Source organism: Miscanthus floridulus, chromosome 1, assembly GCF_019320115.1.
Source record: "Miscanthus floridulus cultivar M001 chromosome 1, ASM1932011v1, whole genome shotgun sequence".
NCBI classification, from domain to species: Eukaryota; Viridiplantae; Streptophyta; class Magnoliopsida; order Poales; family Poaceae; genus Miscanthus; species Miscanthus floridulus.
In genome coordinates, this window is record NC_089580.1 from 9,131,725 (window position 1) to 9,154,316 (window position 22,592).

Sequence of the window (22,592 nt, forward strand, 5' to 3'; positions counted from 1 at the left end):
TGAAATCTACTTTAGCAGAAAGGACCAATGGGCCGCCATACCTGAGCCAGGGCGTTTTCCCCTGGTCCTCGATCCTTGTATCAACAAGGTTCAGTTTGACAGGGTACTGATCGACGGCGGCAGCTCTATTGACATGCTATTCAAAAACAGCCTGCCCGCCCTGAAAATATCCAAGGCGGACCTGAAGCCGTACGAAGCACAGTTCTGGGGCGTTCTCCCCGGACAGAGCTCTACACCCCTCGGGCAGATCACGCTACCCGTGCAATTCGGGACCCCGGACCACTTCCGCACCGATTACGTCAACTTCGTGGTCGCTGATTTCGACGGCACCTACCATGCTATTCTTGGTCGACCGTCGCTCACCAAATTCATGGCCATACCTCATTACAGGTATCTGGTGCTCAAGATGCCTACTAAGAAAGGAGTTTTAACCCTCAGGGGCAACGTATATGCAGCTTATACCTGCGAGGACGACAGCTTCAAAATAGCAGAGGCCCACGACCTCTCTATTCGCATGGCCGAGACCATACTCGACGCTAAGAAGACCATGGCCGACCACTTGGAGATCCCAGAGCTCGAGGCTCCACGCAAGAACATCAGATCCAAGGAGCACAAGACGATCCAGCTGGTCGAGGGCGATCCCAGCAAAACGGCCCTCATCGGGGCCGACCTGGATCCCAAATAGGAAGACGCGCTCGTCAGGTTCTTGAGGGGCAACGTGGATGTGTTTGCATGGAAACCTTCCGACATGCCCGGTGTACCTCGGGACTTGATTGAGCACTCCTTAAATGTCAACAGCAAAGCCAAACCAATCAAGCAGAAGCTACGACGGTTCGCTCGCGACAAAAAGGAGGCGATTAGGGTAGAAGTTACACGGCTTTTGACAGCCGGATTTATCAAAGAAGTGTATCATCCGGAATGGTTAGCCAACCCGGTTCTTGTACGCAAAAAGAATAATGAATGGAGAATGTGCGTTGATTACACTGATCTCAACAAACACTGCCCTAAGGACCCCTTTGGCTTACCTCGCATTGACGAGGTCGTAGATTCAACCGCCGGTTGCGAGCTGCTTTCCTTTCTCGATTGCTACTCTGGTTATCACCAGATCGCTCTCAAAAAGGACAACCAGATCAAGACATCTTTCATCACGCCTTTCGGCGCCTACTGCTACACGACTATGTCGTTTGGGCTCAAAAACGCCGGAGCTACCTACCAGCGCGCTATACAGGCTTGCCTCAACGACGAGATAAAAGACGGCCTCGTCGAGGCTTATGTTGACGATGTAGTCGTCAAAACCAAGGAAGCACGTACCCTTGTTGACAATCTGGAACGCACCTTTGCAGCCCTCAATACGTTCCAATGGAAACTAAACCCAAAGAAGTACGTCTTTGGCGTTCCTTCTGGCATACTGCTCGGCAACGTCGTCAGTCACGACGGCATACGCCCTAACCCGGAGAAGGTCAGAGCGGTCTTAGACATGAAGCCCCCAAAAAAGGTGAAAGATGTCCAGAAGCTTACTGGATGCATGGCTGCTCTAAGCCGTTTCATATCAAGGTTAGGAGAAAAAGGGCTACCGTTCTTCAAACTGCTCAAAGCATCCGAGAAGTTTGAGTGGTCGGAGGAAGCAGACGCTGCCTTCACGCAGCTGAAACAATACCTCACATCACCCCCGGTACTTACTGCTCCAAGAGAAGACGAAACCCTCCTACTTTACATTGCGGCAACCGATCGGGTGGTTTCCACTGCAATGGTGGTCGAGCGCGACGAGCCGGGCCACGCCTACAAGGTACAGCGGCCAATTTATTTCATTAGTGAGGTACTCAACGAATCCAAGACCAGGTACCCACAGATTCAGAAACTGCTCTACGCCATACTGATAACATCCCGAAAGTTGAGACATTACTTCGACGGATATCGCGTGGTGGTCATGACCGAGTATCCTTTGGGGGACATCATTCGCAATAAGGATGCGAACGGACGCATCGTCAAATGGGCAATGGAGCTATGCCCCTTTTCCTTGGAATTTGCAAGCCGTACTACAATCAAGTCTCAGGCACTCGTCGATTTCATCGTCGAGTGGACAGACTTAAGCACGCCTGCCTCTCCGGGATCCGACGAATATTGGACGATGTACTTCGACGGTTCTCTCAACATTGACGGTGCGGGAGCAGGAGTTCTTTTCGTATCACCATCCAAGGAGCAGCTCCGGTACATCCTCAGGATTTATTTCCCAGCATCTAATAATGCCGCCGAGTATGAAGCATGCCTGCATGGTCTACGCATTGCGGTTGAGCTTGGAGTTAAACGTCTCTATGTCTACGGAGATTCGGCTCTAGTCATCAACCAACTCAACAAGGACTGGGACACGACCAGTGAAAAGATGAACGCATATTGCAAATCGATAAGAAAGCTGGAAGGTAGGTTCTATGGCATCGAGTACATACACGTGGTCCGGGACAAGAACCAGGCAGCGGATGCGTTGTCAAAGTTAGGATCATCCCGAGCCAAAATCCCACATGGCGTATTCGTCCAAGACCTGCTCACGCCTTCCATTGACGACGAAGATTCAACGACCGACAAAGTTTCAGACCAGCAATTAGTGGCTACGGTTCCGGCGCCGAGCACAACCGAGCCGCTTCCGACCACTCATGAGCCGGACTGGAGAACACCTTTCATCAAGTACTTAACAGACGGTAGCGGTTATATCGATCGAACAGAAAATGAACGCCTGATGCGTTGTAGTAAGCAGTATCTGCTCGTCGATGGCAAGTTATGGCGCAAAAACGCTAAGGAGGAAATCTTGATGAAGTGTATAACCCAGGAGGAAGGCAAGCATCTCCTAGACCAAATCCACTCTGGCTCCTGTGGCAACCACGCGGCCTCAAGAACACTGGTCGGTAAGGCCTTCCGAGCAGGGTTCTATTGGCCGTCAGCAGTGGCCGACGCAAAGAAGCTAGTCCGCCGCTGTGAAGGTTGTCAGTTCTTCTCCAAGAGAATCCATGTACCAGCACATGAGATCCAGACGATTCCAGCCTCTTGGCCCTTCGCATGCTGGGGACTGGACATGATCGGGCCTTTCAAACCAGCTCCTGGGAAATTTACATGCGTTTTCGTGCTAATTGATAAGTTTTCTAAGTGGATAGAATACATGCCTCTGGTACAGGCATCCTCAGAGAAAGCTGTCACATTCCTCGACCAGGTCATCCACCGTTTCGGCATGCCCAACAGCATCATTACTGATCTGGGTACTCAGTTCACCGGGAACGCTTTTTGGGACTTCTGCGATGAAAGGAGCATAGTTGTAAAATACGTCTCGGTGGCGCATCCTAGAGCTAATGGACAAGTCGAGCGGGCAAATGGCATGATCTTGGACGCATTGAAGAAGAGGATGTACAGAGAAAACGATAAAGCTCCTGGAAGATGGCTCAAGGAGTTACCAGCCGTTGTCTGGGGCCTCCGAACTCAGCCCAGTCGTAACACCGGCGTCTCACCATACTTTATGGTTTACGGCGCTGAGGCAGTCCTCCCACCAGATATAGCTTTCAGATCAACACGGGTAGAGAACTTCGACGAAGGCAAGGTCGACGAAGTACGGGAGCTAGAAGTCAACAGCGCAGAAGAGAAAAGGCTTGATTCTTGCGTACGCACGGCCAAATACCTTGCTGTTTTGCGCAGGTACTACAACAAGAACGTTAAAGAGCGTTTCTTCGTGGTCGGGGACTTAGTCCTGAAGTGGAAGACGAACCAGGCTGGTGTCCACAAACTCGCAACCCCATGGGAGGGACCCTTCATGATCAAGGAAGTCACACGTCCAACGTCTTACAGGTTAGCTCATCTAGACGGCACGGACGTACCGAACTCATGGCACGTTGACAAGCTTAGACGCTTCTATGCTTAACTACTGAGATATGTACTCTACTTGTATTTTCGATTTACTTTACTAAAGCAACTATGATTTCTCCGACCACTCTAATGTGTCACTCCGAATTTTATGGTTATTCTAACTTAAGCCAGTACAAGCCGACCACCACTCCTTCTACGGTTTTCGGAGCAGGCCCTGTCTCTGGTTCCTCCCAACACGTGCACGGGATCCGCTCTCTACGTTGTGGGTGATCGGCAGGTCCCCCCTGGTTTGACTTGTCTGCGTCCACGTGTACACAGGTCATAGTACCTCATACTCCGACCACAAGACAGACTAGGGCCGCACAAACTTTTCAGGATGACGTGTCGAGCAAAACGGTACAACTAAACAGAACGTTAACACGTTCCCACTTAGTTACACCAACAAAAAATTTCAAGCTTAAAGTGCGTTTTGTATAAAACAAACAAGCTTATAATGATATACAGTTACGTTATTACAAGCTTGCCTGAAAAGGCTCAAGTTTACAATAACACAACTATGTCCTCCTTCTACAGCTCTAAGCCTATTACATTGGCTGGTCGGGGCGCATGGCATTTACTGCTCGCCGCCTCTGATACCCTACTCGAGTCTCGGGGACTCTAGAGCTAGTCAAGCTGAAGGGGATGGCCCCGCCGGTGCCTGGCTGGTCGAGACCGCAGGCTTCGTTGGTTGGCTTGCAGCTGATGGCATTTCCAGCTGGCTTGTCGATGGCATACCCTGCACAGGTGCTGTCCCACCTCCGCACAGGTTAATATCGCTAATTATCTTTGACGACAAGTCCAGCTGGGCCGTCCGAAGCTCTTCGGCCTTGTCTGGGTCTATCTCCTTCGGGTACCCAGCCTCCAAGCGTTTGAGATTGATCAGGGGGTAGTGAGCACGCACCATGCTTAGCACATGGGCACCCGTGTACTCACCCGCCTCCTTCACGAAGTCTTGGAACCATCCCCATGCTTGCTTGCATCTCTCGACCAGTCCGAGCTGAGGCGTCCTTAGTTCTTCCTCTGTGAGCGCCGGGTCGATAAGGTCGAGGACGGGCACAATGCCAGTTGCCATTTCTTGGCACCGCTTGCTCCACGTGTCCCGCTCCTCGGTGGCCTTAAGGCATTGTGCTTTCCAGTCGTCACGCTCCTTGATCACGGCCTCAAGGTGCCTCTTGGCATTGACTTTCAAAACTGAAAACAGTACAAGACATCAAACGTGATGACACGACAAGGCAATGTGGGCAATTGAATGAGAAAGGTGGTCTGGAGTGCTTACTTTTCAGGTCGTCCTTCATTCTGTTAGTGTGGTCTTGGAGTTCCGACTGGCGGCGTGCCAGTTTCTCGTTGTCCTCCTTCAGGCGACCACATTCTGCAAGCGCATGGTTGTTCTCCCCCTGGAGGCGGGTCACTTCAGCTTCTAAACCTGCATTACAGCTATTACTGTCAAGAACAAAATAACATAAGTCATGCACTTGCTATGATACGGTGAACACTTACCTGTTTTCTCCTGCTCTTTGTTTTCGAGCTGGCCGACCAGGTTTCGGTTCTGTGCTTCTTGGTCTGTCCTCTCCTGGTCGGCGGCTTCAAGTTGGCGCCGTAGGCGTTCCACTTCAGCCGTCAGCTCCTTATTGGTCATCATGATTCCTTCTATCTGGTCGAAGCACCTTTTTCGGTATCTTGCAGTTTTCATCAAGTCCTGCACACAGACAAGCTACGTCAGACAGTTCGACTACACAACAGGGTCAAGGACTAAAGCCAAATATACCTGGACTTCAGTCACCAGACGCTTGGCCGCCCATTCGACTCTTAAGGTCTCTTCGACCTCTGGGATTTCCTCGTGCATGACCCATTCGTCGTTCCGATAGCGCGACACATATACATGTTGTCGCCTATCTTGGGGACGGCCCAGGACTTCTTCCATTTCATCCTCTTCAGCCTCCTGTTCGGGAGGTGGCACTAGTCCGGGGTTCGTAGACTCCACGACCACCAGGGCTTTCCCACGAGCCGTCGCGTCGGCAACCATGTTCCGGGCAACTTCTGGCTGCTGCCCCTCGGCTAGATCCAGCTCCCTTGGCGCCGTGGTATCCGCCTCATTAGGGTTCGTGCTTGGAGCACTTGTATTCTGCTCGGGGACTGGCGTCTGGTCGTCCGCCTGCTGAGGCCCAGGCGGAGTCCCTGCCATGGGCTCCTCCACGGCTGGTTGCTGAGCAGTTTGTCCCGCCGTTGTTGGTAAGGACGTTCCGCACCCAGCTAGCTGGTCGGGGCTTTCGGTGGACGCCGATCTAATACATTCACAGACAAATTCAGAAGATAATAGCATCCAATGCAAAATGCAAAGCTTACATCAAAAGTATAGATACTTACAGTTTTGACTTGCGGAAGGATGTGGCGAAGGAACGTCTCTTCGACCGCCCCTGCTCCGCTTGCTCGGCAGTTTCCACCGGGACTTGTTCAACCTCCGGTACGGGCGTCGGAGTATGATGCGGCATGTTCCCTTCGTCTGTGCTCTGTGTTGCAGTGGTCGGTGCTGTGACCACTGTTGGCACAGAGGAGCCACCCTGCTCCGACGGTCCCACCTGCCTTCTCCTCTTTCGGGGGACGAGCCAGAAGATGTTTGCATCCTCTGCTTCGTCGTCCGACAGGGGGAAGATGGCTTGACGTCGTTTGCTGGCAGCCGGACGCTTGCCAGCGGCTCTGGTTGAGGCGTCCTCTATGGTCTCGAGTACCGCCCAGTGAATGTCGTTGGTCCTGGCGCTGGTCTGGGCGGCTGGCCCAGTAGCTTGCGGCCATTCTACACCGGGGGGAGGCGACACAAACACTCCTGCCCGGTCACGGCCATTACACCGAGACACAAAATGAAGGAAAAGACAGTTATTTTCTTGATGCAACATGACTCTACAGTTAAAAGGAGGCGTCATTTACCTTTGGGGGAGGGCGAGCCAGCTTGAAGGCGTGTTCGATGGCGTTCAGTGCAACATAATTGGGATCGGCTAGGTTGAACAGCTCTCCAATCCTGGCCTTGATTTCCATCTTGTCGAGCGGCTCCTTCCTGGTCCTCGTCGGATCAGCGCCTCCTTGGTACTCGAAGCCGGGGTGAATCCTTTTCTGGCAGGGCTGAATTCTTTGGCTGATGAAGTTGCCGACAACGCTCGGGCCATCAAGCCTTCCCCACGGGATCATCCCGAGCAGTTCGGCAATCTGCTCCAAGTTCTCGGGCCTCTCCGACCAGCTGCTTTTCTTCTCTGGAATCAGTCCCACATCGCACAGAGTGATGGTGTTCGGCTCTTCACGGAAGTAGAACCACTTCTTGTACCACTCGTCCAATGAGGTGTTCCAGGGGCAGTGCAGGTATTGAGCCTTCATGCCGTCACGCAGGTTCAGGTAAACGCCTCTGGCGATCTTCGAGCCACCGCTCCCTTTCTTCCGAAGACAGAATAGGTGGCGAAAGAGGTCGAAATGGGGCTGGAAGCCACCATAAGCCTCGCAGAGATGGATGAAGGTAGAGACAAGAAGAATCGAGTTGGGATGCAGATTGCAAATCCCAATCTCGTAGTACAAGCAGAGACCCTGAAGGAAAGGGTGCACTGGAATCCCAAAACCCCGTTTGAAGAAATCTTCAAAGACCACAATCTCACCTGGTTGTGGATCGGGGAAGCTTTCTCCTTCCGGTGCACGCCATCCCGCAAGTGCCTTGTTGTGGAGCACTCCCATGGCGACGAGGTCCTCGATGGTCTGCTCGTTGCTCCGCGACTTCCACCATTCCTTCGCCATGACCCCGCCTTTCTTCTGGGCGTCTCTCTTCGCCATTAGTTCGTCCTTACTAAGTGGGTGGATGCGGGAGACCGAGGGGATTGGTGATGATTTTTGGGGGAATAGGGTTCGGCAGGAGGAAGAAGAAGGTTGCGGCGGCGGAAGACAATGGGGAATGGTATGAGTAACTTACCAGATCTGCATTATATAAAACAAAGAGCACCGTCGTTTCGTCCGCCCGAGAATATTGGGAGTCGTGCGCACGCGCCGCAGACGGTTGTTCACACAACCTCGAAATCTGCGCCAATAAACGCGCTCCTTCGTTAACAGTGTACGCGCCTCTTCGTTGATGGTGTAAGGGGGCCCACACTGGCACACCTAAATACAGGTGTCAACCGACTGTTTGCAAAAAAAAAGAAGAAGAAGACAGAATGACGTACCATACCTATTTACTTTTTTGACCAGACGTGTCAGACTGGTCTTGGCAGAGAATAGAGAAAAGTACACAAAATAATAGTACAAGCAGCGCAAGTGATCGTGGATTTGCTTTGACCACTACTGTGCTTGGATACTGCCCAGACCACTAATGTGCTCGGGGACTGCACAGATCACTACTGTGCTTGGATACTGCCCAGACCACTTTTGTGCTCGGGGATCGCTCCGACCACGGCCGTACTCGGGGACTGCCCCGACCACTGCTTGCATAATGGTTCTCCTTGGCTACATGTGATTTGTACTCACATACAGTTAAGAGATTTTTCTTTAGACCTTGCTGCAAGGCTCATACTTCGCCTTCCAGCAAGCTCGGGGACTACGTCGATACGATGCACCTGCCAGTGTATTTTGTTTTGCCTATACGGCAATCGGATTCTTAACCTCAGCGGAATTTCTTTTTTAGACCCTGGCACCACGTGCCTGCGTCACCTACTACCAGGCTCGGGGACTAAGTGGGCACACTTCACCTTGCGGTGAATGTGTTTGTTTAAATCGACCCCTGTGTTTTGAATGATTATGAGGATTATTAGTATGCTCGGGGACTGCCCCGACCACTGCTTGAATAATGGTTCTCCTTGGCTACATGTGATTAGTACTCACATACAGTTAAGAGCCTTTTCTTTTAGACCTTGCTATAAGGCTCATACTTTGCCTTCCAGCAAGCTCGGGGACTAAGTGGGCACACTTCACCTTGCGGTGAATGTGTTTGTTTTTCGGCCCCTACGCTTCTGATGTTTAAGGATGCTATGCTTTAAGACCACTTATATTTTTTTTCAGAAATACAAGTGGGCACACTTCTCGGGACAGAAATCTTTTTCTTTTTTCTTAAGAGCACCATACATTCTTTGGACAACCTACTTCTCCGGTGATGACGGTGGTCGGAGGCGTCAAGAATTCAAGCCTCGCTTGTCGGAGAAGGTTAAAATGGCGTGTCGCAGCATAATACATGATGCTCGGGGACTAGCTGTGGGGGTATTAACCCCTATACCCTTACGGCCAAGCTTGGGCTGGCCCGGGTCGACGGGTTCAGTCCACCCGAAAGATGACGTGCGGCCCAGTTAACCTGATCGGAGTCCCGCACAAGGAATCAAGACGGATTTGGCGACCAAGCAGGATCCTGGTCGGTTAGAATAGGAATCCTTATCCGGCCACATATGGCAATTGTAATTGACTAGGATTAGTTTCCAGATCTGTAACCCTGCCCCCCGGACTATATAAGGCGGGCAGGGGACCCCTCTAAAAAACATCTCTCATTGACATACAGCAATACAAATCAGACGCAGGACGTAGGTGTTACGCCTTCTTGGCGGCCGAACCTGGATAAAACCTCGTGTCTGTCTTGCGTCACCGTCTTGTTTGGGGCTTGCGCATCTGTCTGCCGATAATCTACTACCTTGGGCATACCCCTAGGTAGACTGCCGACCATATTTCGTCGACACTGGGCAAAGTCAGACGTTTGGTAGCTACTACTAGTACGAACCTCGTTTTCTCGGCAAACTCGCACAGCCTACCAAATTGAGCTCGCACCACGCTCTGGATCAAGCTCTGCCTGAGCCTCCCAAATCGAGCTTTGCCGGCACCTGAAGGAGACTCTGACAGTTACGGCAAAACTTGCTTGGCTTTGACCGGCAAGGCAAGACGAGATGGGCTGGCGAGGTAAACCATGCAAAGGAACCAAGCATGCCTTGCGAGGAAACATGGAGACAAGTTTGCTCTTTGAAAGATCGGAACCACAGGCCATTGTCATCCCTTCTTTTTATGCAAACAAATCCAACGGGTTCAAGCTGGACTAATCGACCACAACGGATCACGGGACGCCATTGCCGCCATCTCTCCCCGTCTCCCAGGTCCCAGCCCAGGCAAGGCAGCCATCTCTGCTCTGGAGTCTGGACAAGAGGAAAGTAGGTCAGAACTTCGGATCCCAATCCCCGACAGCAACACAGTCTCAGTCTGATGGTGGGGGCGCCTGCCATTAGCGACCGAGCTCCGAGCCCACAGCTCTGCGCGGCGCAGCCGCAGGACGGCACCGAGGACCGGTTGGTGTCACGTATTACTACGCCTGCACCCACTGAAGTACTGAACTGAGCTCTGAGCTCGACCGGCCAAAGCCGCTGCGCGTGCCCGCGGTCCCGCGCGCACAGCGCCGAGCCGAAACGACGCGCACCTGGCCTGCCCGCGTCCGTGCTGCTGCTGGGCTCTGCCGCTCTGGCTAGCGCTGAAGACCAAAATGCTGCCGCCTCAGTCCTCACGGGTCACGGCCGAACCACCACCCCCACCTCGCAGTCAGGCACTCGCCTCGCCTAGCAATAGCATGCCTCCCTCCTTTCCCCTTTCAAACACGAACGCGAGCGGTTTCCCAGGCGACGGAGGGAACGAAAGGGACGCCACGTCGTTTCAAAAATCATGGCATGCGAGGCAACGGTCGCCGAACCTGACACTCGTACTCCTTCCTCCAGGAAGCAGCTCGCAGCGCCAACAGTGGCCGGCAGCGAGTGTCACACTGTCACGCTCGAACACACACTGACACCGCACAAGGACTTGCCGCTGTTGGTTATTTGACTCCTCTTTTGTCCCCGCCGCGCGCATGGCCCCTCCTGTCTCCGCTTTCTTTATAAGGCTCACACAACGGCGGCGTCGGCGAGGGTGAGAAGCGACGCCGTGGCGGTAGTCAGCTCTCAGCTCTGCAGTGCGCGCGAGCGCGACAGGCCGGGGGTGCTGCCACGGTGGTGGGAGATGGCGACCGTGCCGTTGCCGTGGCCGCTCGCTGTGCCTGTGAGCGTGAGGAGGTCGCTGCAGGAGGGGGCGGCGGGCGCGGCGTCGTACGCGCAGGCGCAGCGAGCCCCGCAGCAGGGGGCGGCGCGGTCTGCGACCACGGCGAGGTCGGTGGAGACGCTGGTGGTGATCGTGGCCGCGATCGTGCTCGCCGCCGTGCTGGCGGGCGTCCTCGCCCGCGTGTGCGGTGGCCGGCACGTCGTGCCGAGCGCCCAATACCACGACGAGGAAGGCTGGGTGGAGAGGCGCTGCCGGAGCTGCCTCGACAGCGGGCTGCCACCGCCGCCGGCGCCGGCGCAGGGGTCGTCAAAGACGAGCGAGGCCAAATAGTGTCTGTTGATTACTTGTAGTGCTAGCCTCAGTAGCCTGCTGCGTACTACTGTAGTGCTGAAGTATAGTAATACTAGCGTTTGTGTATGCATTATTACTGCAGGCTGCTTAAAGTGCTTATCAGCGTATGCAAAGGTTGTGTGTAATTAGAACAGCCGGATGCCCGGATCTGGCTGCTAGCTATTTGTACACGAGAGTGGTACGAGGCAAGGACGTCAGGCATTAATCCTCGTTGTAATATTTTTGTACCGATAGATTAGTAGTGTCGGATACCGTGAGAAGGGGTACCCTAAGCAAGACCCAAAAAACGATTGCTTAGACTTCGTAAAGATCGATACCAGCCAAAACGCTGCTGGCCTCGGCCGATTCTCCGACTCGCCCGAGGCCCGTCACCGCGAGCCTCGGCCGATTCTCCGATTCGCCCGAGGCCCCCTCACCACGGGTCCCGGCCGATCCCCCGCCAAAAGCCTCGGCCGGGCCACCGACCCTCCGTCTCGCGCATGGCGGGCTCGGCAGCACTCCGCTACCTCTTCCTTCTCCCGTTCCTCTGGCAAAACGTCGTGTCGCGTCAACTCAGCCAACTGCTGCCCCTGACGACAGCCGCGTGCCCGGCACAGTACAGCAGAATGGCCGATGGGACAGGAGGCAGGACTGGGCAGGGGTTACCCGCCACTGTATTAACCACCGTGCACATAGGTTGACGCCCATGCCTCACTGTGCTGCCAACTCCTACACCAAGGACGACGCGGTATGGGGAGCCACGTCTGGGCTACTGTGGCCTCGAAATCAGCACCCAGGGCCAACAACTCCCCCAAGGCCTCGACAGTTTGCCTCACGGGCTCGGCAGCCTGAGGGTTCATGACCATCGAGCCCCCCACGATGGCTCGGCCTCGGCATCTGCAGAGCCGTTGTTCCCTACAACGTCATTACACGGTGACCAGCACGTCGCCCGCCATGTCCTGCATCACGCCATACTGGAGCCCCACGACGGCACAGTACGGCAAAGTAACAGACCAGCACGTCAGCACCCTGCCATCCACGATGGGACTATGCAGGGGTTACCGGCTACTGTGCTGCCTAGACTCCTGCACCAAGGACGAACACAACATGGGAAGTCAGAACTGGGTTCCTGTGACCTCGGGACCAGCGAACTGACCGAGATCCGCCTCGCCCGAGACTCCCGATAGGGCCTCAGGCGAGCTGGCCACGCTCCGCCTCGTCCGAGGCTGGGCTCGTCCCGCAACCTCGTCGCCTCCGCCTCAAAAGCCGCTCTAGCAAGCTGTCGCATCCAATCAATGCGTCCAACCGCGCCCACTACGTAAGCCACGATCGGCAGCGCACCGCGACAGGGGCGACGGGACAACGGTCAAATCACCTTTTTACCATTCCTTGCTGGCAATACAGGGTACCATATCCTGTAGACGCACGTTCCGCGCTGATTCCGCTTGAGTCAACTACGACGATGGCCGCCAAGACCCCGCATTACCGTCTACAAAGGCCTCGGCACAGCAGGCCTCGGCACAGCGGGTCTCGGCCTCGGCACAACCGACCACAGGAGTCCCCAGGCCTCGGCACTTCACCAAGTCAACAAAAGTACAGGAGCGCGGCATGTCGCCAGCCTTGAAGACCATACCGACTAGACATCGACGGGAACTCCCACGACGCCATGCTGCTCCAGGGAGCGGAATACGTCACCAAATAGTAGCCTTCTCATGTACTTCTGGCTTCCTTCTTGTGGCTATAAAAGGAGGTAGCCGGTGCCATTTGTAAAAAAGAGGGACGGACAGGAAGACGAACGCCCCAATAGAACCACACACTTTCACGCTGCTTGGGAACAACGTCTCAAGCAGTCCGCACCACCTTTGCCGAGACCTGGGACTAGCTCCCTCTCTCACCTAGCTTGTAACCCCTACTACGAGCACTCAGGTGCAAGGAATACAAGATCGATCTCTCAGACTGGACGTAGGGCCTCGATTGCCCGAACCAGTATAAATCTTGTGTCTCTTTGCATCACCATCCGGGATTAGGGGCACGCAGCACAAATTCACTCGTTGGTTGAGGGACCCCCGGTTCCAAAACACCGACAGTTGGCGCGCCAGGTAGGGGCCTCTGCGTGTCAGCTTCGTCATCCTAGCAAGTTCCGGATGGCAGACCCCGTACGACCATTGCGTCTCGGCACCGTAGTTTGGTTCGGGAGCCTGGAGTTCATGTCTCTAGGGCATGAATACGACATGGTGCTCCTCACTCCTCGAGCCCCACCGTCCGACGATGAAGTCACGCCCCGGCAGCCCAGGCGCAGGCGGCGTCCGGGTGGCCGCTCTCGCCGCGCTCGCCAGGCCCGACGCGAGCAATGCCACCCCGACGCTACGCGAGCCCGGGGCGGCATGCCACTCCCCGCTGATATCCTACGACCAGCTGTTGGTACGGGGTCCCTGGCTGGGGACCTGTCTGACCTGAGCCTGGACAAAGGAAGATCGCCGGTGGCTTGCGCCGATGCCCAGTCATCTAGCTCCGCTCCACCACTCCCTGAAAAGCCGACGAGAAGGGCGAAATCTTCACCAACGCTTGGAACATAGAACAGCTACGTCGTTTCTACCCTTGAATTTCCAAACGTTGTTTACATTGTTTCTCGAAATACAATAAAGAAGCATTCTTTAGTTGTTATAATCTTTCGAGGAACCCCCTTATAGACAAATCGATTGTATAGAACCTAAGGACCGAAAGATCGTCTCAAAGGCGAAAAGGCCGGCCGAGCCGTGAGAACGGCCTATGCCTCTGGGCTACGGCAGCTCCCTCACCACCGTTTCGCCCAAAGGACAGCTTAGGTTCCGAGGAAGTTCTTTGCAGAGAGGTTGTCTATCGATAGGGGCTCGACGTCACTATAACGCAATAAGGGAGACTCGGCTCTGCCTCTGCAAAGTCGAGCCTCCCTCGGGGGCTAAAAAGGGGGAACCCCCCTAAGTCCCGGACACCATTTCTCAACCGTTTTCCGAAAATTTCCACGCCAAACTCTCTCGCGCTCCGACGGGACCTTCGCAAGAAACCCAGAGACCAAAAGCTTGTCTGGAGGCCAAAGGGCCGGCCGAGTCGTGAGAACGGCCCACGCCTCTGGGCTACGGCAGCTCCCTCGCCACCCTTCGCCGAAGGACGGCTTAGGTTCTGAGGGATTTCTTCGCGATCGAGACAGAGGGCACAGACTTAGAAATAGAATGGAAAACGGTTAAGAAACACACATACGCAAATACTTTAAGGGCCTCGGCGGCCACAAAAAAAAACGTCACGATTCGGCAATTAACTCAATCCGGTTACATGGCCCCTGTTGGCCCAGGTCAAAGCTCAAGGGTCGGCGGCTGGCGCGGGAGGGACCACCTCTTCTTCGAACAGCTTGGCCAACGCAGTGCCAGGCGCCTCGGCCGCCTCCAACAGCCTCACGACCTCTGCATCAGCCTCCTCGTCATCTTCTGGCAACACATAGCCGTCGCTGACGGCCTCGAGGTTGATGGCGTAGTGCGAGGAGACGACGGCCAGGGCGCGTTTGACACCCGTGTGCAACGCCCCTCGGAGTCTCTCGCGGACATAGCCGCTCAACGCAATCAGGCGGCTCCCAAGGGAGCTAGCTGATTGGACCTCCTCGACGTCCAGAGCCTCGCAGGCGGATCGGACAGCGCTGCGCAGCGCCTCGTGCTCCCGGACCTCGACATCCAGCGCCGCTTGCGCCGCGACGGAGGCCTCAGCCGCCTGGGAGGCTTCTTTCCCCAGATCTACGCCGCAACAAGGGGTCAGGAGTCAAGCGCGAACCAGGACAAAAAGAGCAAATGGAGCGAGGAACATGGTTCAGCGGAACTTACCCTCGGCCTTGCTCTTCCAGGCTGAGACCTCGACCCGAGAGGCCTCGGCCGCCTTGGTAGCCTCTGCCAAGGCGACTTTCGTCGCCTGATGCTCGCTCTGCTCCGCACCCAGCTGCCCGGCTGTTTCCTTAGCAGAGGCCGTCGCTTCCTGGGCCCGAAGCCTGAAGGAGTCTCGCTCCTCCTCCAGTTCCTTGATCTTGGCCACCAGAGGGGCAGACTGCTCCTTAGCCGCGGCCAACTCGGCCTGAATGTCAGCACAACGAAGGCGGAGGTCCTCCACTTCCGCACTCCGTGCCGACAAGAGCCCCTGGGCATCGGCAAGCAGGCCCTTTTGGCGCCGGAGCTGGTCCCAGATATCCCTCTCATTTCGTAGGAACACCGATTTCCCAAGGGATCGGGTCTCGAGCTCCTAAGAAGGCAAAACAAAAAAAAAGCACGTCAAACACTGCGAGGGGGCTCAGAGAGAAAACAACGCGGCACGAGAGAGGAAAGTACTTACCCGCGTGACACCGGGCAAGTCCTGACCCATAATAGTCATCGCTGTCTACAGCGACCGCACTGCCAGTTGGTGGTACTGCTCGAGGGTGCCCCAATGCCCCCCCTCTGCGGTATCCTCAAGGGCAAACACGGGCTCCCCCTCGGGGTCAGCCCGGTTCCGCCAGAAAACACGCGGGAAGTTCCACCCGCGAGGCTCGGGCCGTAGCCGGACAAGAGCCGAACTCCCCTCAGCGGGATCTGGGACTGGCTGCTCCACGGTACTAGCCGCCTCGACGTCCGCCGCCTCCTTCCCATGGGAGGAATCATCAGACGAGATCGCCTGAACCAGGGGCGGCGCCAAAACTTGCTCCGCCTCCATCTCCATCGCCTCGGTCTCGACGGACCCGGGGGCTCTGGCCTCCGCCATCTCTGCCTCGATGGACCCGGCGTCCATCGCCCGGGCGTCGGAGGTCTTGGGGGCTCCGGCCTCACCCTCAATGGCCTCGGCAACAGCAGATGCCCCAGCCTCCTCCTCCATTCGCTCCGCGGCCGCCTCGGCCCCCTTTTCCTGGGCAGCCACCTCCTCCGAAGCAGCTTCGCCCGACGCCGCGTCGCGTCGCACGCTAGCCTGCGCCTCCGCTGCCTGATGGGCGGAGGAGCTAACGTTCACCTTGAGCGCCTTACGGGGCGCCAAGGGAGGATCTCCCACCAGAAACGTCTGGCTGGAAGAAAGGACACTCCCAAGGTCAGCATGCAACCAAGGGGCAAACAAGAAGTACTACGGACTCCACCAGAAAAGACGCTTACCGCGAACGGGGATGCAACCGCTTCGACACCGCCTGCCTCCTCTACAACGGCGGCGGTGGTGGCAGCAGCGCGGCCTCGGTGTCCACCAGCGCCAGCCGGTCCCCGTCGGACCCCGGCACCTCCTCGACCCTTCGCGGAGATAATGGGGTCGCCCCCACCGTCACCCGCTCCACCTCCACCGTCGAACCCATCGGGCCGACGGCACGCTCCTCCGACACCCGCGCCTCGGGTATGTCGGCCTCGGCCCCGGGACGGGCCGCCACTGGCCCCGGGACACCTCCTCCTCCTCCTAGGGGCGTCAGGCTCCTTGCCGGCGCCCCGGGAACCATCTCCCTGATGTCGGGGAGGTGTTCCAGGCAGGCCGTCCCCACCTCGCGCCCGCCGCCGTCGCTCGAAGAATCCGACACCGACGACGAGGGAGACGGCTCCAAAGGGAGGCCGTCGAGCCTCTGGCGCCGGCGACGGGCGTCCAGCTTTTCGCGCGCGAGGATCTTCTTCGTGCGCTTCGCCTCCTGGGCATCTTTCTTCTTCTTCTCCTCCTCGGCACGCGCCCTGTTCACGGATCACCGCCGGGCGTCCTCGGGAACGGGCGGCGGGGAGCCTCGCACGTCTCTTATCCCCTGTGAGAACGGCGAAGTAAGACAACAGACCAAAAAGGCGAAAAACAAGAAGGCCGCGAAAGCCTCGACAACATCCAACTTACCAGCGAGACATACCCCCGCGACGGGCGCATCGGGAACGGCATCAAGTCATCGAGCCTCGGCTTCCCGTCTACCGCCTCCCTCACCCGACGCAGGGTCTCGTCGTCGGTAAGGGCGAAGGCGGACATCTTGATACCGGCGATCGAATCGCCCGGGGTCATCTCGAACAGCCGCCGCCGCCGGGCCATCAGCGGCAACACCCTCCGGCGGTGAAAAGCCGCCACGACCACGGCCGCCGAAAGGCCGTGGTCACGCAGCTTCCCCAAGGCCCTCAAGAGCGGTTCCAGCCTAGGCTGATCGGCCTTGATGACGCCGTACCCCCATTTCTCTGGTTGACTCTCTACAACCCGCCCGGTATAAGGGGGAAGTCCTCCGCCGTCATTGCGGAGGTAGAACCAGCCGTCATACCAACGACGGTTCGACGTTGACAGCTGGGCCGGGATGTAGAGGGACTGCCGGTCTTGGCGCACGTGAAGGGTGCAGCCGCCGGCCCTCTGCGCCTTCCGAGCCCCCCTCGTTCCCCCCGGCTTGGTGGTGAACGTCGCTCGGAACAAATGGAGCCACAACTCCCAGTGGGGAGCGATCCCCAGGTACCCCTCACAGACGGCGACGAAGATGGCCGCCTACGCGATGGAGTTGGGGCTGAAATTGTGCAGCTCCACGCCATAGTAGTGCGGGAGTGCCCGCATGAAGCTATCCGCCGGCGACCCAAAGCCTCGCTCGTGGAAGACGACGAAGCTCACCACGTAACCGTCGCGTGGCCTCGGCTCCGACTCGTCCCCCGGAGCAATCCACTCCGGCTCGTCGGGGTCGGTGATCGGGCGAAGAAGACCGGCCTCCACGAGCGACTGCAGCTTCTCCTCGGTGACGTCGGACCGCTCCCAGGGATCCGCCGGGAGGATGACGGGACCACCAGCCATTGCGCGGCGGAGGACGCTGCTACGGCGGTAAATCTCTCTCCCTCTCTCTTTCGATCTCTCAGCCTTGCCCTTCTCTTCCCCGGTGCTCTATGCTCTCAGCAACGGCACGGAGGCAGCAAAAGCGAACGCAGAAAAGGTAAGGAGGGAGAGGGCGAGGCTGTTTGCGTATTTATGCAGGGACGAGTCGAAACCGCCGGGCGACGAAATCGGGGAAGTTTCCCCTAGAAAATCTGGTGCAGTTATCCAGATCCGGTCTTACCGCCCACGCACTCCTCGTTAATCGCGCGTGCAGGTACGTCCCGTCGGTTGACGCCACGTCGCGTCCAACCGCAGCAGCAGCAGGCGCCGTTTCGCCTCCCCGAAAAAGCCGCCTCAAAAGACGCGCCTGCCATTAATTAGCCGTAGGGGGAGAAATAACCCCCCCGATTCCTTCCAGGCGAAGGAACTGGGCACCGAGCCCGCTACGGTCCAGGGGTTCGAAGGCTGGGCCCTTAGGGGTTTCGACAGCCGCCCCAGGGCAACAGAGTCAGGGGCAACTACGGGCGAGCCTACACGAGGCCGAGGCCCAAGCAAGCGAAACGCTTGGGACGCCCTGTGTTGTGTCCGAGACCGGTGGGATGGTCTCCGAATGGGATCCCACCGTAGGGAGGCACCGAGCCACCGAGGCCCAGCGAACGGCCTCGGCACCCACTAGAGAAACCCTCCGGTACTCTTGGAGCGCGTCTCCGGACCGCTAGCCGACCCCCAGCGAACGGGGTACGGGCCTCCACTCGGACTTACCCGATAACAGCTCACCGGAAGTGCCATCGCTCGCGCCCACCGAGGGTAGCGTGGCACATTCCACCCCTCCTTCCGAGCGAAAAGGAAGCGCGAGGGTCGAATAAAAAGTCAGGAGAATCCCTGACGGCCCTCTTGCTCCGTGCAGAGGCTAAGGGACTCTTCCTGCAAAACGTTGCCGAGGCCCAGCGACTTGAGCTCGCACACGAGGGGTCTCGGCAAAACAAACCCTCCTTCCGAGCGAAAAGGAAGCGCGAGGGTCGTTCAAAAAGCCGGAAGAACTCCTGACGGCCCTCTTGCTCCGTGCAGAGGCTAGGGAGCTCCTTCTGCAAAAGACGCCGAGACCCCGCGACCTAGGCTCGCACCCGAAGGGGGCTCGGCAGTCAGACCCTCACGCGCGAGGGGCGAACCAAAAGCCAGGGGACCTCTGACCGCTCTCTCGCTCCGTGCGAGAGACTCGGGGGCTCCTCCTGCAACTTTGCCGAGACCCAGCGGCTCAGGCTCGCACGCGAGTGGGCTCGGCAAACAGCCCCCCGTCCGAGCGAAAAGGACGTGCGGGAGACGGACAAAAAAGTCGGGAGGACCCCTGACCACCCTCTCGCTCCAGGCGGAGGCTCGGGGGCTCTTCCTGCACCCAAGATAAAAACATGCGACCCGAGCCCGCTACGGTCCAGGGGTTCGAAGGCTGGGCCCTTAGGGGTTTCGACAGCCGCCCCAGGGCAACAGAGTCAGGGGCAACTACGGGCGAGCCTACACGAGGCCGAGGCCCAAGCAAGCGAAACGCTTGGGACGCCCTGTGTTGTGTCCGAGACCGGTGGGATGGTCTCCGAATGGGATCCCACCGTAGGGAGGCACCGAGCCACCGAGGCCCAGCGAACGGCCTCGGCACCCACTAGAGAAACCCTCCGGTACTCTTGGAGCGCGTCTCCGGACCGCTAGCCGACCCCCAGCGAACGGGGTACGGGCCTCCACTCGGACTTACCCGATAACAGCTCACCGGAAGTGCCATCGCTCGCGCCCACCGAGGGTAGCGTGGCACATTCCACCCCTCCTTCCGAGCGAAAAGGAAGCGCGAGGGTCGAATAAAAAGTCAGGAGAATCCCTGACGGCCCTCTTGCTCCGTGCAGAGGCTAAGGGACTCTTCCTGCAAAACGTTGCCGAGGCCCAGCGACTTGAGCTCGCACACGAGGGGTCTCGGCAAAACAAACCCTCCTTCCGAGCGAAAAGGAAGCGCGAGGGTCGTTCAAAAAGCCGGAAGAACTCCTGACGGCCCTCTTGCTCCGTGCAGAGGCTAGGGAGCTCCTTCTGCAAAAGACGCCGAGACCCCGCGACCTAGGCTCGCACCCGAAGGGGGCTCGGCAGTCAGACCCTCACGCGCGAGGGGCGAACCAAAAGCCAGGGGACCTCTGACCGCTCTCTCGCTCCGTGCGAGAGACTCGGGGGCTCCTCCTGCAACTTTGCCGAGACCCAGCGGCTCAGGCTCGCACGCGAGTGGGCTCGGCAAATAGCCCCCCGTCCGAGCGAAAAGGACGTGAGGGAGACGGACAAAAAAGTCGACAGCTGCCCCAGGGCAAAAGAGTCAGGGACGACTACGGGCAAGCCTGAACGAGCGCGCCCTGTGTCGTGTCCGAGACCGGCGGGGAGGTCTCCGAATGGGATCCCACCGTAGGGAGGCACCGAGCCACCGAGGCCCAACGAACGGCCTCGGCACCCACTAGAGAAACCCGCCGGTATTCTTGGAGCGCGTCTCCGGACCGCTAGCCAACCCCCAGCGAACGGGGTACGGGCCTCCACTCGGACTTACCCGATAACAGTTCACCGTAGATGCCCTCGCTTGCGCCCACCGAGGGTAGCATGGCATCTTCCACCCCTCCTTCTAAGCGAAAAGGAAGCACGAGGGTCGTACAAAAAAGCCGGGGGAACCCCTGACGGCCCTCTCGCTCCAGGCGGAGGCTAAGGGGCTCTTCCCGCAACATCGTCGAGACCCCGCGATCCGAACTCGCACCCACGGGCCCGGCAAATACGATCAAAACGCCTCACTCGAAAAGAAAAAAGCCCCTGAAGAAGTGAAATCACTCCTCCAGGGCCTCGGGGGCTACACCCGGCGGGTGCGCTCGCGCGCACCCACCGAAGCCTCGAAAACAAAAACACCATCCCGACAGGAACTATCAAGAGTCAATTCTCGTCAGAACCTCAGGGGGAGCGCCTCCACTCCCCCCAAGGCTCGGGGGCTACTGTCGGATACCGTGAGAAGGGGTACCCTAAGCAAGACCCAAAAAACGATTGCTTAGACTTCGTAAAGATCGATACCAGCCAAAACGCTGCTGGCCTCGGCCGATTCTCCGACTCGCCCGAGGCCCGTCACCGCGAGCCTCGGCCGATTCTCCGATTCGCCCGAGGCCCCCTCACCACGGGTCCCGGCCGATCCCCCGCCAAAAGCCTCGGCCGGGCCACCGACCCTCCGTCTCGCGCATGGCGGGCTCGGCAGCACTCCGCTACCTCTTCCTTCTCCCGTTCCTCTGGCAAAACGTCGTGTCGCGTCAACTCAGCCAACTGCTGCCCCTGACGACAGCCGCGTGCCCGGCACAGTACAGCAGAATGGCCGATGGGACAGGAGGCAGGACTGGGCAGGGGTTACCCGCCACTGTATTAACCACCGTGCACATAGGTTGACGCCCATGCCTCACTGTGCTGCCAACTCCTACACCAAGGACGACGCGGTATGGGGAGCCACGTCTGGGCTACTGTGGCCTCGAAATTAGCACCCAGGGCCAACAACTCCCCCAAGGCCTCGACAGTTTGCCTCACGGGCTCGGCAGCCTGAGGGTTCATGACCATCGAGCCCCCCACGATGGCTCGGCCTCGGCATCTGCAGAGCCGTTGTTCCCTACAACGTCATTACACGGTGACCAGCACGTCGCCCGCCATGTCCTGCATCACGCCATACTGGAGCCCCACGACGGCACAGTACGGCAAAGTAACAGACCAGCACGTCAGCACCCTGCCATCCACGATGGGACTATGCAGGGGTTACCGGCTACTGTGCTGCCTAGACTCCTGCACCAAGGACGAACACAACATGGGAAGTCAGAACTGGGTTCCTGTGACCTCGGGACCAGCGAACTGACCGAGATCCGCCTCGCCCGAGACTCCCGATAGGGCCTCAGGCGAGCTGGCCACGCTCCGCCTCGTCCGAGGCTGGGCTCGTCCCGCAACCTCGTCGCCTCCGCCTCAAAAGCCGCTCTAGCAAGCTGTCGCATCCAATCAATGCGTCCAACCGCGCCCACTACGTAAGCCACGATCGGCAGCGCACCGCGACAGGGGCGACGGGACAACGGTCAAATCACCTTTTTACCATTCCTTGCTGGCAATACAGGGTACCATATCCTGTAGACGCACGTTCCGCGCTGATTCCGCTTGAGTCAACTACGACGATGGCCGCCAAGACCCCGCATTACCGTCTACAAAGGCCTCGGCACAGCAGGCCTCGACACAGCGGGTCTCGGCCTCGGCACAACCGACCACAGGAGTCCCCAGGCCTCGGCACTTCACCAAGTCAACAAAAGTACAGGAGCGCGGCATGTCGCCAGCCTTGAAGACCATACCGACTAGACATCGACGGGAACTCCCACGACGCCATGCTGCTCCAGGGAGCGGAATACGTCACCAAATAGTAGCCTTCTCATGTACTTCTGGCTTCCTCCTTGTGGCTATAAAAGGAGGTAGCCGGTGCCATTTGTAAAAAAGAGGGACGGACAGGAAGACGAACGCCCCAATAGAACCACACACTTTCACGCTGCTTGGGAACAACGTCTCAAGCAGTCCGCACCACC

At 57.7% G+C, this 22,592-nt stretch overlaps 1 protein-coding gene across 1 annotated transcript; it reads left to right on the forward strand.

Moving 5' to 3' along the window:
• The first annotated feature begins 10,777 nt into the window (after window positions 1-10,777).
• On the forward strand, window positions 10,778-11,736 carry LOC136472392 (uncharacterized). The gene has a single exon (XM_066470106.1). It carries the CDS (start codon window positions 10,861-10,863, stop codon window positions 11,227-11,229), a length of 369 nt encoding a protein of 122 aa, XP_066326203.1. The 5' UTR covers window positions 10,778-10,860; the 3' UTR covers window positions 11,230-11,736.
• The last annotated feature ends 10,856 nt before the right edge of the window (window positions 11,737-22,592 follow it).

Bases quoted from the DNA above. Each gene is read 5' to 3' on its own strand.
- LOC136472392 (XM_066470106.1), top strand. From the start codon at position 10,861: ATGGCGACCGTGCCGTTGCCGTGGCCGCTCGCTGTGCCTGTGAGCGTG.